The 15576-nt window shown below is 34.0% G+C and overlaps 1 protein-coding gene across 5 annotated transcripts in view; it reads right to left on the bottom strand.

Annotated features, from left to right (window-relative positions):
• Nucleotides 1–15576, bottom strand: part of LRBA (LPS responsive beige-like anchor protein) — a 706265-nt gene that overhangs the window by 501142 nt on the left and 189547 nt on the right. For all 5 annotated transcript variants that reach the window (XM_070611607.1, XM_070611606.1, XM_070611608.1 and 2 more), the window contains exon 31: nucleotides 1443–1576. In XM_070611607.1, the coding sequence (XP_070467708.1) occupies nucleotides 1443–1576 (134 nt within the window). The remainder of the gene's footprint in view (nucleotides 1–1442; nucleotides 1577–15576) is intronic.

Here is a 15576-nt window from a genome sequence, read left to right as displayed (position 1 = left end):
CCTAAACATAAAAATAACAGATTACTGATAAAATTTTAGAAAAGACACTAAAATTAAACTTTGAAAATCAAAAATTGCCAGTAGTTCAAGCACATGGAGATAATCAAGTAACTTCAGAATACATTTCCTTGCTTCTTTCATGTATAAATATAAAAGGTATATATTTCACAAAGTTATGATACTCAGTATAACAGTTATGATTACACAGTATATAAAGTATTATATATAATACTTTTTTACTTTACCTACTGTTAGTATTTTCTTATCACTAAACACTAATAAATTTGTAAGTAATTAATCACATTTAAACCTTTGAAAAAATATATTTTTGTTAACACAAGTGAAATAACTACAGTGAAGGAAAAAAAACAGAGAAAACAAAAGAAAAAAACCACGGTCTTTGTTTCTGGGACACATGATTTATACTACACAAAAAGGAAAAATAAAATGTCCCTGATAACTGACTAGTAGAAACATCAAGTTAAAAGCAAAACTCTCTGAGATATACTAGTTTACCAAATAAAGGGAGAACAGCAGATAGGCCTGAGACATCCCAAAAGATGAAAGAAAAACATTATTTCTGATTTTAATATAATCTACCTACTCATTCTTTCAAAATTCCTTTTACTTTTCATTAATCTCATTCTAGAGTAGAAGAATGAATCTTTGGGGGTATATACGAACTAGTTGTTTTTGGGATTTTTTTTTTTTAATGAAACAGCATATTTAGAAAAAAACTATGAATATAAAATAATATCCCCTTTGTCCTAACTTGGTCATTTAAATACCACATAGTCTTCAATTTTACCTGGTATTACCACTAAACTTCAGTCAACATCTAGGGACTTAGATATTACACCCATATATATATGCACCAAAAGGCTTTTACACTTGGAAGGAATACAGAAAGAGAGATGGGCAAACATCAAATTGTAGTAAGACTTACTGAACTATTATGATTAATGCTAGAATAGTGATATACTTGAGGTCAGCACTCCCTTTCCAAGTCTCTAATTCAGAAAAATAAACAAGAGAAAACAAAGTACTGGATACTACATAAACATTTGACAACTGATAACCAGATTAAAGACCAAATGTCACCAAAACTTTCTTATATAAATCACTATACAAATCTTCTCAAGTGCAGAAAAAGGAAAAAAAGTATTTTAATAAATCTATCATTCCTATGCATTTACCCACTTAACCAGCAGCATCCAATCTGTCATACACCTACGATTAAGTGGAGAAAAATACTGAAATTCCTGATTTATTTGATATTACTCAAATTTATTCAGAAAATTATTAAACAATCAACAGTATAATATAAAAGCATAATTATTTATAACATGCTTAATAAAACTTTTAACTTTACCAAAAATCCTAAGCTTTGCTAAAATGGGATCTAAAAACTTTTTTGTTGCAATCACTAAGAACTAACTCACCAGGTGATTCTCCTCCCACATCTGAGGCTTGGGCTGAATCTACTGAAGAAACCACGCTGACAACATTGGTAGGTATACTTGTAGTAAGCGTGGAAGGTAACACTGCTGATTTTTTTGTTGCAATGATGACACTTCTGTAATAAAGAAAGTAAACAGACTATAAAATACAGACAATAATTCAAGTTAATTACAGGAATTTCAAAATAGAAAGTAGGAAACTAACTTCTTTTTCTAGTTTTCTTTGTTATCTCTATTTTGATGTACAATTTAGAATATTCTCTCAATAAGAAATCTCTTCAGTGGTGTTCACACATATCTGCATTTCATTTTTTTTAGAATCAAGACAATGTTCTATGGAAATACAATTATCCATTTTAACATTTACACATATTTACTATATAATATTATTTAAATTTAGGATCATCTTTAATTATCCAACAAATAAAATATATCCAAAGGTATATAAAAAAGGAATTCTGTCACTAAAATGAAAAAGTAGTACCATTTTCTTAACCTCAGAATTGAAGCAGAAAACTCAACATGTTTCTAGAAGGATTTTAAAGTGCTGCTAATTTGAAATCATAAACCCTTAGAAATCTTATAAAGTAAAAAATGCAGAGATAAACAATTTTTTAACATGTATACAACCCAAGTATTTTTTAATGCCCAAACACTGTCTTTTGATAATACTATATAGAAAAAACAATGCACAGGTATAAAAAAGCTAGATGCAAAAATATCAAATAATCAAATTTGTTCATCTTGTGTATTATTCTAACATGGCTATTTACGATACACCAATTTCAATTAAAGTGTAATACTTTATACCAAAATAGTAACTAAAAGACCTTATTAGGCATAACTTAAAAGGCATTTTTAATTGAAGTTAGCTCCATAAACATGCAAAACCCAGTTAATGAGGTAAAGAGGACAGCTGATATATAATGCACTCCCACAGCAGTGCTTACTTTTAATTACCTAGTGTTAACCATAAGCCTAAAGTCTTCAACATTCAATTTATTTAATCACGTCTTTTGTTGACAATATTGTAACTGCAAGCTTCAAGTATTCCCTTAACAGCTTTAAAGTATTCAGTTTCTAAATAAAGTTATTTAGATACTTTATCCCAATAAATGTATTCAAAAGTGAAAATTACATAATTCCAGTACTTTAAAAATACATTTTGTTTTTGTTGTTATATCAAAAAGAGATAACGCAAAGCAAAAGAGGTTCTGTTTTACTTCAGTGCCTACCATGCGACAGCCAACACTGTTGCCAATTAAATCAAGTTCTCTTGTGCTAGGCATGGCTTATTCAATGTACTTGGGGGTAGCTGGTGTCACATCATTATAAGGGTGACTGCCAATGTTAACTATACACTAAAAAATAGAAGCAACAGCCACCTGAGCCCTCAATCCAAAATGGTGTGCTTAAATCATGGTAGCTTATATCAGATGAAGATTATTGACTTTAGGGCGAGTAGATATGACCCCTGTGTGTGTTACTGTATGTATGTGTGTGCCAGTGGTACATTCAGAAAATACAAAATGCAATTTGTATATTTTCTACTTTAGGCAGAAATTTACAAGCCTATTATTTAAGAAAATCTCTAGCTACCTATTCCCTAGCAACCTACTGTTTGTGGAGGAGGGGAGAAGAAATATGGAGAATTTACTTTCACATTTGTTCACGAAAGAACCAGCAAGATTTAGTTCACTCATACAATAGGTAAGTACTAACAGAAGCAATAGAAAATACTATTTAGAAAAGTGAAATTGTTTTTTCCATAATTGAAATTTAAGACAAAAACCTATCCTATGCACCAGCAATTCCACCCTTAGAAACTTCTTCAACATAACATATGTCCACAAAAAATGTGTACAAGAATGTTCAGAGAGGCTTTATTTATAATAATCAAAAACTGGAAATATCCCAGAATCCTTTAAGCAGAAAAATGAACAAATGTGGCAGTACGCTTATACAATGGAATAATATTTAGCAACAAAAAGAAACAAATTACTGATAAACCTAACATGGATGAATCTCAAAAGCGGTATGTCGAGTGAAGGAAGCTTTATACAGAAAAACACAAACTTTGTATCTCACTTTACATGGAGTTCTAGAAAAGATAAACCTAATCTATGGTAGAAAAAAATGAGAACAATAATTGCCTCTGCGGGATGGTGAGAGGATTGGCTAGGAACATGAGGGAACTTTCAACACTGATGATACCATGATTGAGGATTTGGGTTACACAGGTATATAAATTTGTCAAAACTCAACAAACGGTACATTTAAGATTTGTGCCTTGCACTGAATGTATATTTTACCTTAAAAAACTACTGATCTATAGTTAGACATCTGCATGCTGAAATGTTTAAGAGTGAAGTGAATTGACATCTACACCTTACTTTGAAAGGCATGGAAAAAATAAGATGGACTGATAGAGGGATGGATATATGGAGAATTAAATGATGAAGTAAACTGAGTTTAAGGCTAACTGCAGAATCTCAATGATGAGTCTATAAGGTGTTCATTGTACAATTCTTTCAACTTCTCTAGATGTTTGAACATTTTCATAATAAAATGTTGGAAAACTGGTAATAGAAAAAATTTACTACAGTCCAGATGTTCCATGATATGCACAATTTCTATTTGTCCAAGATGGCACTATTAATCAAAAATAACAAAAGAACTTGACCTCATTTTTAATCCTTTAAACTACTGCCATTAATGCTTTTAATCATGAATACCTATTCTTTATTTCAGTTCAGTAAATATTCTCCAAGGTCTTTCACATATTCTCATTCCTGGGACATCTGAAGTGTGACATGCTATGTGAATTTACATTTAACCCAGCATTCTTCACACACTCCTGCAAATATGCTCTTAGGGTTCCTGAACATGTATATTACTTCACAAGTCCAACCCTTCATATATGCTATTCCTCTGCCAAGATGCCTTCCTCTTAGTCCTGCTTGCCAGCAAACTTCCTTCTCATTTTCCAAAACCTTGCTCAAAGGCCTCTCCAGACTCCCCAAGTCAAAGTCCATAAGGCACTATTCTTTGTGCTCCCACACAATCCTATTATATAAACTTATAAATTATTAATAGTTGCTATGATTAAGCACTGACAATACGCCAAGAATTATACATCAATTCTCAAAGCAATCTTAACATACATATTACTTTCATTTTAAAAACTAAAAAAGCAAAGTTCAGGAAGATAAACTCATTTGTGAAGTAAACGGCAGAACTGCCCTACAATTCCAGTTTTGTCTAAACAAGAGCCTCTAATTTGAACTGTTTCCTCATATTGACCTTTTTAAGTTTTATTGAGATATAATTCACATATCATACAATTCACTCCTTTAAAGTGTAAAATAGTATGTTCACAAAGTTGTGCAACCATCACCACAATCATATTAACATTTAAACATAATTCTATATTATAATCATCGACAAGCAATGGTAATAAAGATTTCCAAGATATAAAATTATGCATGTGCTGGGGCCGGCTCCATGGCCGAGTGGTTAGGTTCGCGCGCTCCACTGCGGCAGCCCAGGGTTCAGAACCTGGGCACAGACATGGCACCGCTCGTCAGGCCACACTGAGGCAGCGTCCCACATCCCACAACTAGAAGGACATGCAACTAAGATATACAACTGTGTACTGGGGGGGGGGGGGGGTGTTGGGGGAGATAAAGCAGAAGGAAAAAAAAAAAAAAGATTGGCAACAGTTGTTAGCCCAGGTGCCAATCTTGAAAAAAAAAAAAATTATGCATGTGCTACTACTAAAATACAAATTACATCTGCTCACAAATGGAAAAAGTTGCACTTTTAGCCCAGCTACGTACTTAGTACAGAACAGAGAAATAAAGTCAACCAATTTCCGAACTCATTGAGTGATTCAAATCATTTCTGAAGAATTAACATAATAACACTTCAGCTCTGGGTCACATAAAAACAGAAAATTCAAAGTCATAATGATCCAATTAAAAGGACATCAAGCAGTAGGCAGATTTCAGGGTATTTTTATTCTCTTTACCAACTGTTTAACAAAAGTTTTCATGTAAAAGACTAAAATCTTCAACAAAAACGATCTTTAAGCTATCATATTTATCACACATGTATCTAAGTGTAAATCTAAACTAGTAAAGCATTCTAAAGTTTTGAAAATAATCTAGAAATTTAAATTCACCACTACTCAAAACTGATCATGCAAGTAACTAAGCATTTCACATTTTTATAAAATGCCTTTGAAAACACAAAGAAAATGCAACATGCATTTGGCACGACTGTGAGAGCCTGTATGCCAGGCAACATGTTAGGGATATTTCTGGCATTGTTCTCAGGCTATAGCTTAAATTTCTATTCAAGAGACAAACTGAAATCCTTCTGAATATTTAAGAAACAAATAACTCTGATTTTTTTAATATCTGCCACAATTTTAACAAAAAGCACTTCAAACTTTTTGTGATAAAGAATTTGGAAGACAAGTATGTCTTTTAGTTATGCAAGCTATTTTTCCAAACTGTCAATTAAAAAACAAATACTAAAGTATAAAATTTTACATATTATAGTTTTTTTCTGTACAAACTAACTTTAATGAACAGTTACCATTTGTGAAGCACTATGCTAAGGACATACACGAATTATCTTACTTATATTTACAAGAATCTGTGAGGTAAGTACTACATACTATTATCTCCATTCTACAGATGAGAAAGAAGTAATTAAGGTTCCACATACAGAAAGTGTTGACTTTTTCTTTTTACATGAACTATGGAGGCTTTTTTTTTATTAAAAAAAGTTTAAGTTTCTTTTTATTTATTAACAACAGACAAAGAGCAACATTGTCTTCCAGATCACTAAGGTTCAGAAGTTCCATTTCAGAATCCTACCAGTTTCAAATATCACAAACTTTCACATAAATGCTATTTTGGTTAACATACAAATAGTTTTCTAAAGGAGAAAAGAGCATTTCAAGCCTATCACTTTAGTCCCTAAGGATCCAGTTGAAACCCCAGGCAAGCCCTTGAACTGTATCAAGATAAATCCCTGGCATCCACTAATCACCAGAGAGGATCTTCAAATTAGATAAGAGCAAGAATTTTGTCATGCGAATGAACACAAATACCTTGCCATCCACAAAGGCTCACAACCTGGCAGCCTTTCAGCAAGGTTCTACTCATGTAGCTGTTACTCTAAACTTTGCAGCTATTGCTTCGGAGTTGATAATTCTTAAGATATGAAGAGAGTTGTGATTTCTGACAAAGCATTCCAGAGATAAATACATGATCAGAGGGATGCTTTGAAATTCCCAAAGATATTTCACTGGTCTACAGCGGCATGGAAAGTTTTTCAAAAGGTGTCTCTGGCTAAGAAAAAGAGAGGGGAAAAGAACAGAGCCGTTTGCTTGCCACGGACAGTATGTAAAATGCATACCAGATACGTAAGTTGCAAAAAAATCCTAAAAAATGCTATCACCAAAATTCCTCTGTTTTCTATTTCAATAAACCCTTTAAAATGTATTACTACGCATGGTTTCCAGAGTTCATAACCTACCCAGTGAAGGCATCACTGAGGCATAGATTGAATTTCTACACTATTTAAAAAGAAATAAATGCCAAAATATAAATTTAGGCATTTATAAGGAAACAAATTTCTTTGAGTATTAGTAAGATATATTAAATTTAAAAATCTATCCTCACTTAAATATTTCTGATTAGTCAATCTAAGATTAATATAAATTTAAACAATTATAAAAATTGAGATAAAAAGCAACATTTACACCTCTTCCCGCCCCCAAAATATAGCCATTTTTATTAACAGTTTGACTTATACTTTTTGAGGAAGATATGAACATATATTCTTTTAAAGATTATAAATTCCAAACTATTTTGTACACTATTTTTTCATTTAATAATATATCTTCAATTTTACATCAATACATAGTGTTCTGTTTTCTCTCTTTAATGGCTGCATAGTATTTACTATATGTATAAAAAATAACACATGTAACTAATCCTTCATAATTGGCAACTATGTTTGCATAGCACAGCCAAATTACAGGGTCTACAGTCAGTGGGCCATCAAATCTTAGCTCGACCAATTATAAGCATAAGAGCTTAAGCTAATTACTTAATTGTCCTGTGCCTCAGTTTCTTCACCTGTAAAGTAAGAATAAAAGTATCTATCTATCCACCTACCAATCTATCTATTCAAAAAATGCATTTAAAGCAGACATTTACAGGGTAAAAACTCAATAGGTATAAGCTTAATTATGAAATTCTTCTTGCAGAAAACATTTTATTCTTGCAAGTATCTTCTGCATAAACTTCTAGAGGTGTAATTAAGTTTACATATTTTAAATTTTAATTAATACCACCAATTTTCTCTCAAAAAATTGTGCCACTATGCCCTGTCAACAATATAAAAATGTTTCTTCATACCCTCATTAACACTAGGTATCATTTGTTAAATCTCTGCCAATTTAATCAGAGGAAATTATCTCACTGTTATTTTAATATTTATTTCCTTATTAGTGATGTAAACCATCCTTACATATTCGCATATTAACAGTATTTCTCTTCTTATATGAAATACCTGTTCCTGTCATTTGTCAATCTTTCTAGCAGATTAGAAATTTTTTGATTTGTTAGCATCAAATGTATATACTGGGAATATAATCTTTTTATCTGTATTTGTATTCCAGATACTTAAGTGTTTATATATCCACACAACAGACAGTAGCAGTGACTGAATGTCTCGTCAGATATGATAGCTAAGTTGACATTTATTGTGATTTCTTCATGCTAAGTGCTATAGATTAATATATGTTCAATACAATTTCACATCAATACATATTGTTCTGCTTTTCTTCTCTTTAATGGCTGTATAATATTACACAATTTGAGGATAAGGAAATTGAGCTTAAGGCGGATGAGGTGACTTGTTCAAATTCACTAATAAGTGATAAAGCCAGAATTCAAACTCAGTTTTGTCTGATTTCTAGAGTCAATGTTTTAATTCCAATAATATAAAGTCTATTAAAAAAAAAAGGAAAAGAAATTTCAATCTAGCAGCCACAATAACTACACTGTCACTTTAAAGATACACCAATACGGTATTTATCTCGAATTTGGACTCTGTCAATCGCATCACTCCAAGACATTCACTTAACCTTTAAAGAGAGGTAGAGGGTACGAGATGACACAGGATGATGACAAAAAGATCCTCCATTAAAACTTCATATTCCCTGTGTTGTTTCAGAGTACCTTAATTATCATAAATATTTTAACCTGCTTGAATGTCTAATATGCCAATCTACAGCAAGTCTGAAGTAGAAAACTAGGAGATGAGAGGAAATAAAGAAAACAGGAGACACAAAGGAATAAACAACCACCAAACAGATAAATTATGATGAGGATATGTTAAAACAAAACAGAAGACAACTGGAAAGGAATCCCACTGGCCAAATAAGAGACAATTTGACTACTAACATAAATGATAAGAACAATAACAGATTATAACCCATTGAGCAAAATAGCAAACCATAAGACCACATAATGAATGAATTGAATTCATTTAATGAGGATGATAAGAGTTTCATACAGTACCTCTTTACAAGGACTACCTTAACAGTGAAGAAACCTAAAAAATACCATTTTGATAAATGATCAGAAAGAACATCAGTAATGAAATAAAACTATGTGCCACTTGTTAGAGTGCAACAAGAAGAAATAGTGTCAATAGTGATATTCCTGCCAAAGATGTATTAACTTGCATCCAATCCTGAGGAAATAGTAGAAAACTGTAAACTGAGGAACATTCTATAAAACAGCTGGGCTATCATCTTCTAAAGTGTTAAGATCATTACATTCAAGGAAGGACTAAAGAACAGACTGAAGAGAATCTGGAAGAACAGACTGAAGGAGAATAAAGAGATACAACAAAATAGAACACATAAGTCTGAACTGGATCTTTCTACTATAAATAGTATTGACACAATTCATGAAACATGAAAGCTGTTTGAAGATTAGAAGGTAATATTACATCAATGTTAATTTCCTTATTTTGATGAATGTATTGTAGTTATATACAAAACATACAATAAAATATTCAAAGGGGATGGAGTATTCTGTCAACTTCCTTTCAAAGGACTCAGGAAAAATAAAAGTTCTTTTAACTGGTAACTATTCTATAAGTTAGAGTTTATTTCCAGATAGAAATATTGATTTTTCGGGAGTGACATCAGCATCATGGCGGAGTGAGTTGTTCCCTTAGACTCTTCCCTCGAAAGTATAATGAAAAGGACATTCACAAAACAACAGAGGACATTCACACAATAGATGTCTGAGAGACCCACACAGCCAAATGTCTGAAGGTGGAGGTGCTGGACCCACTGGGAGGAAGTGGAAGGAGGTAAGGGATCTCCTCTCCTTCCCTGGCAGTGATGAAGAGTGCGAGACTGTGCGCAGCTCTGAGAGGAGAGTGGGGAGGGAGAGCTCTCCACATGAATGCCTTTGCTCTCCAAATTGCCTCCAGGCCATGGGAAAGCTCCACACAGAGGAGGATAACCTATTGTGGGAGTGTCTTCGTCACGGCAGCACCCAGGAAGGCAGAGCATGAACGAGCTCTGGATCACACAAGTGAAAGAAAGCACCCATTCCCCCAGCCAGCACACCAGCTAAGCCAGTCAGCAAGAGCAAGGGACCTCCACCTGGGTGCCTGCACATGCATTAGTAAACCAGAAGCTGTGAGAGAGCAATCGAAGACAGGCCCTGTCAGCACAGATTCCAAAGGACAGGCACAGATGCCACAGATAACAGCAAGCTCAGAATATAAAGCTCCTCCGCCCCCCAACCCTGGCAGTGGTGGGAGGTCAAATCTATAACCAGCTACCACCAATATGCAAAGATACAAATCAACCCCAGCAAATAATAGGAGGAGGTATATTAATACTCCAGACCAGAAGGAAAATGACAAGCTCCCAGAAATCCATCCTGGAGGCACAGAAATTTACAATCTAAATGACAGAGAATTTGAAATAGCTATCATTAAAAAAACTCAAAGAGTTACAAGAAAATTAAGAGAAGCAGTTCCATGAAATCAAGAAAAAAAATTAATGAACAGAGCGAATTCTCCACATAAGAGATTGAAACTATAAAGAAAAACCAATCTGAAATGTTGGAGATGAAAAACACAACGTGTGAGATAAAGAAAAATCTGGAGTCCTTGAATAACACAGCTGATATGATGGAGGACAGAATTAGCAATGCGAAGGACAGAAATAAAGGAATGTGTCAGATGCAGGAGGAGAAAGAACTAAGACTAAAAAGAAGAAATTCTCTGAAAAATATCCAACTCAATTAGGAAATGCAACATAAGGAGTATAGTTATTCAAGAGGGTAAAGAGAGGGGAAAAGGAGCAGAAAGCTTGTTCAAAGGAATAATAGCTGAGAGCTTCCCAAACCTGGGAAAGGAGCTGGAATTCCAAGTAGAATTGAACTCCTAATTTTCATCAATGTAAAAAGACCTTCACCAAGGCAGTAGTAAAACTGGCAAAAGCCAATGACAAAGAAAAAATATTAAGGGTACCAAGGCAGAAGAAAATAACATTCAAAGGAACCCCCTATCAGGCTTTCAGTGGAGTTCTCAGCAGAAACCTTACAGGCTGGAGAGAGTAGAAAGATATATTCAAAAACTTTCAGCCAAGAATACTCTATCCAACAAAAATATCCTTTACATATGATATGGAGAAATAAAAACATTCCCAGACAAAGAAAGGATGAGGGAGTTCATCACCACAGGACACTCCCCACCCCCTGCCAAGAAATGCTCAAGAAAAGTCCTCATACTTGAAAAAAGAAAGAAATTGTTTGGGGCTGGGCCAGTGGCATAGTGGTTAAGTTCACGCACTCCAATTTGGCAGCCTGGGATTCACAGGTTCGGATCCCAGGTGCAACCAACACACCACTCATCTAGCCATCCTGTGTCAGCATCCCACATATAAAATACAGGAGGACTGGCATGGATGTTAGCTCTGGGACAATAATCCTCAAGCAAAAAGAGGAAGATTGGCAACAGATGTTAGCTCAGGACCAATCTTCCTCACCAAAATAAAAAGAAAGAAAACAAATGGTTTACAAAGCCCTGAGCAAGGAGATAATAGGCAGACAAAATCAGAAAATTGAAGCTCTCTATCAGAACAGGTTAGCTAACACTTAATTATAACACTAAAAATAAAGGGAAGGAAAACATTAAAAATAACTATAATCTTGTCATTTTAACCACAGACTCGCAAAACAAAACGGAGTAAGTTGAGACAACAATAACTTAGAAGGGGGAGAGGTAAGGGATGGAACCTACTTGGACTAAGAAAAGAAGAAGCTATCAGAGAATGGACTATCTCATTTCTGAGATGTTTTATACAAACCTCATGGTAACCACTAAACAAATAAGCAGAAAAGAGACACACATGATAAATAAAGAGAAAAGCATCATAGAGAACTACCAAACTGGATTGGCAGTCTGAAGTACACTGGATGAGAAACAAGTGAAACATAGAACTGGAAGACAAGTGATAAAATGGCAGCGTTAACACCTTATATACCAATAATGACTCTAACTGTAAATGGTTTGAATTCTCCAATCAAAAGACACACAGTGGCTAGATGGATTAAAAAACAAGACCCAAAAATATGCTGCCTCAAGGAAACACATCTCAGCCTCAAAGACAAACACAGGCTCAGAGTGAAGGGATGGAAGATGATACTCTAAGCTAATGGCAAACAAAAGAAACCAGGTGTTGCCAAAATTATATCAGACAAAATACACTTCAAGACAAAACAGGTAAGGAGAGACAAAGAGGGGCAGTATATAATGATAAAAGGGACACTCCACCAAGAAGACATAACAATTATAAATATATATACACCCAACACAGGAGCACCAAAGTATATAAATGAACTATTAACAAATCTAAAAGGAAATATTAACAACACAATAATAGTACGAGACCTTAACACCCCACTTACATCAACAGATAGATCATCCAGACAGAAAGCCAACAAGGAAATAACATAATTAAATGAAAAACTAGACTGCATAGACTTAACAGATATATATATATAGAACACTCCATCCAAAAACAGCAGAATAAATTCTCAGGTGCACAGGAAACATTCTCAAAGATAGACGTTATGCTAGCAAACAAGATAAGCCTCAATAAATTTAAGAAGATTGAAATCATAGCAAGCATCTTTCCTGAGCACACTGTTATGAAACCAGAAATCAACTGCAAGAAAAAAGCTGGGAAAGTGACAAATATGTGGAGACTAAACAACATGCTACTGAACAACCAAGAGATCATTGAAGAAACTAAAGAAGAAATTAAAAAATATCTGGAGACAAATGAAAATACACCATACCAGCTTATATGGGATGCAGCAAAAGTGGCCCTAAGAGGGAAATTCATGGCAATACAGACCCATCTTAACAAACAAGAAGAATCTCAAATAAGCAATCTTAAATTACACCTAACAGAATTAGAAAAGGAAGAACAAACAAAACCCAAAGTCACCAGAAGGAGGAAATGATAAAAATTAGAGAAGAAATAAATGAAATTGTAACCAAATATACAGCAGAAAGGATCAGTGAAACCAAAAACAGATTCTTTGAGAAGATTAACAAAATTGACAAACCCTTAGCCAAACTCAGTAAGAAAAAAAGAAAAGGCTCAAATAGACAAAATTAGAAATGAATGAGGAGAAATTACAATGGACACCACAGAAATACAAAGGATGATAAGAGAATATTATGAAAAACTATATGCAAACAAATTGGACAATCTAGAAGAAATGGATAAATTCTTAGATTCATACAACCTCCCAAAACTGAATTAAGAAGAAATACAGAATCTGAATAGACCAATCACAAGTAAAGAGATTGAAATGGTAATCAAAAACCTCCCAAAAGATAAAAGTCCAGGACCAGATGGCTTCTCTGGAGAATTCTACCAAACATTTAAAGAAGATTTAATACCTATCCTTCTCAAATTATTCCAAAATATTGAAGATGCAACACTCCCTAACACATTTTCTGAGGCCAACATGATCCAGATCCCAAAGCTAGATAAGGACAACACAAAGAAGGAAAATAACAGGCCAATACCACTGATGAACATAGATGCAAAATGCTCAGGAAAATATTGGTAAACTGAACACAGCAATACATTGAAAGGATCATACAGGGCCAGCCAGTCCATGGTCGAGTGATTAAGTCCACATGCTCTGCTTTGGCAGCCTGAGGTTCAGTGGTTCAGATCCTGGGCATGGACCTACATACTGCTCATCAAGCCATGCTGTGGCAGCATCCCACATGGAAGAACCAGAATGATTTACAACTAGGGTATACAACTGTGTACTGGGGCTTTGGGAAGAAAATAAAACAAAGAGGGAGATTGGCAACAGATGTTCGCTTAGGGCCAATCTTCCTCACCAAAAAAAAAAAGAAGAAGAAGAAGAAGAAGAAGAAGGATCATAAACCATGATAAAATGGGATTTGTACCAGGGACGCAGGATGGTTCAACATGAACAAATCAATCTACGTGATACACACATTAAAAAATGAGGGATAAAAACCACATGATCATCTCAACAGATGCAGAGAAAACATTTGACAAGATCCAAATCAATTTATGATAAAACTTCTCAATAAAATGGGTATAGAAGGAAAGAACCTCAACATAATAAAGGCCATATATGGCAAACCCACAGCCAACATCATACTCAACAGGGCAAAACTGAAAGGCATTCCTCTGAGAACAAGAACAAGACAAGGGTGCCCACTCTCACCACTCTTATTCGACATAGTACTGGAGGTTTTGGTCAGAGCAATTAGACAAGAAAAAGAAATGAAAGTGTATCCAAATTGGCAAGGAAGAAATGAAACTCTTGCTGTTTGCAGACAACATGATTTAATATATAGAATACTATAAAGAATCCATGGGAAAACTATTAGAAATCACAACTACAGCAAAGTTGCAGGGTACAAAACCAACTTTTGCATTTCTACACTCTAATAACAAACTACCTGAAAGAGAACTCGAGAATACAATCCTATTTATAACTGCAACAAAAAGAATAAAATATCTAAGAATAGATTTAACCAAGGAGGTGAGAGACCCATACAATGAAAACTATAAGACACTATTGAAAGAAATCGATGATGACATAAAGAAATGGAAAGATATTCCATGCATATGGATTGGAAAAATAAATTTAGTAAAATGTCCATACTACCTAAAGCAATCTACAGATTCAATGAAATCCCAATCAGAATCCAATGACAATCTTTATGGAAATAGAACAAAGAATCCTAAACTTCATATAGGGCAACAAAAGATCCCAAACAGCTAAAATATTCCTGAGAAAAAAGAACAAAGCTGGAGGCAGCATAATCCATGACTTCAAAATATACTACAAAGCTATAGTAATCAAAACAGCGTAGTACTGCTACAAAAACAAACAGATCAATGGAACAGAACCAAAAGCCCAGAAATAAAACCAAACATCTACAGACAGCTAATCTTCAACAAAGGAATTAAGAATATATAATGGAGAAAGGAAAGTCTCTTCAATAAATGGTGCTGGGAAAACCAGACAGCCACATGCAAAAGAATGAAAGTAGACCATTATCTTTTGTCATACACAAAAACTAACTCAAAATGGATTAAAGATTTGAAGGTAAGACATGAAACCATAAAACTCCTAGAAGAAAATATAGGAAGTACATTATTTGACATCGGTCTTAAAAGGATCTTTTCAAATACCATATCTACTTTGGCAAGAGAAACAAAAGAAAAAATAGACAAATGGGACTTCATCAGACTAAAGATCATCTGCAAAGCAAAGGAAACCAGGAACAAAATGAAAGGACAATCTACCAACTGGGAGAAAATATTTGCAAATCATATATCTGACAAGATATTAATCTCCAAAATATATAAAGAACTCAAAAAGCTAACAACAGAAAAGCAAAAAACCTGATCAAAAAATGGGCAGAGGATCTGAACAGACATTCTTCCAAAGAAGATACACAGATGGCCAACAGGCACATGAAAAGATGT

Source organism: Equus przewalskii, chromosome 2 (assembly GCF_037783145.1).
Source record: "Equus przewalskii isolate Varuska chromosome 2, EquPr2, whole genome shotgun sequence".
Taxonomy (NCBI): Eukaryota; Metazoa; Chordata; class Mammalia; order Perissodactyla; family Equidae; genus Equus; species Equus przewalskii.
Note: the sequence above shows the minus strand (reverse complement) of the source record. Positions and strands in the feature narration are given on the sequence as shown.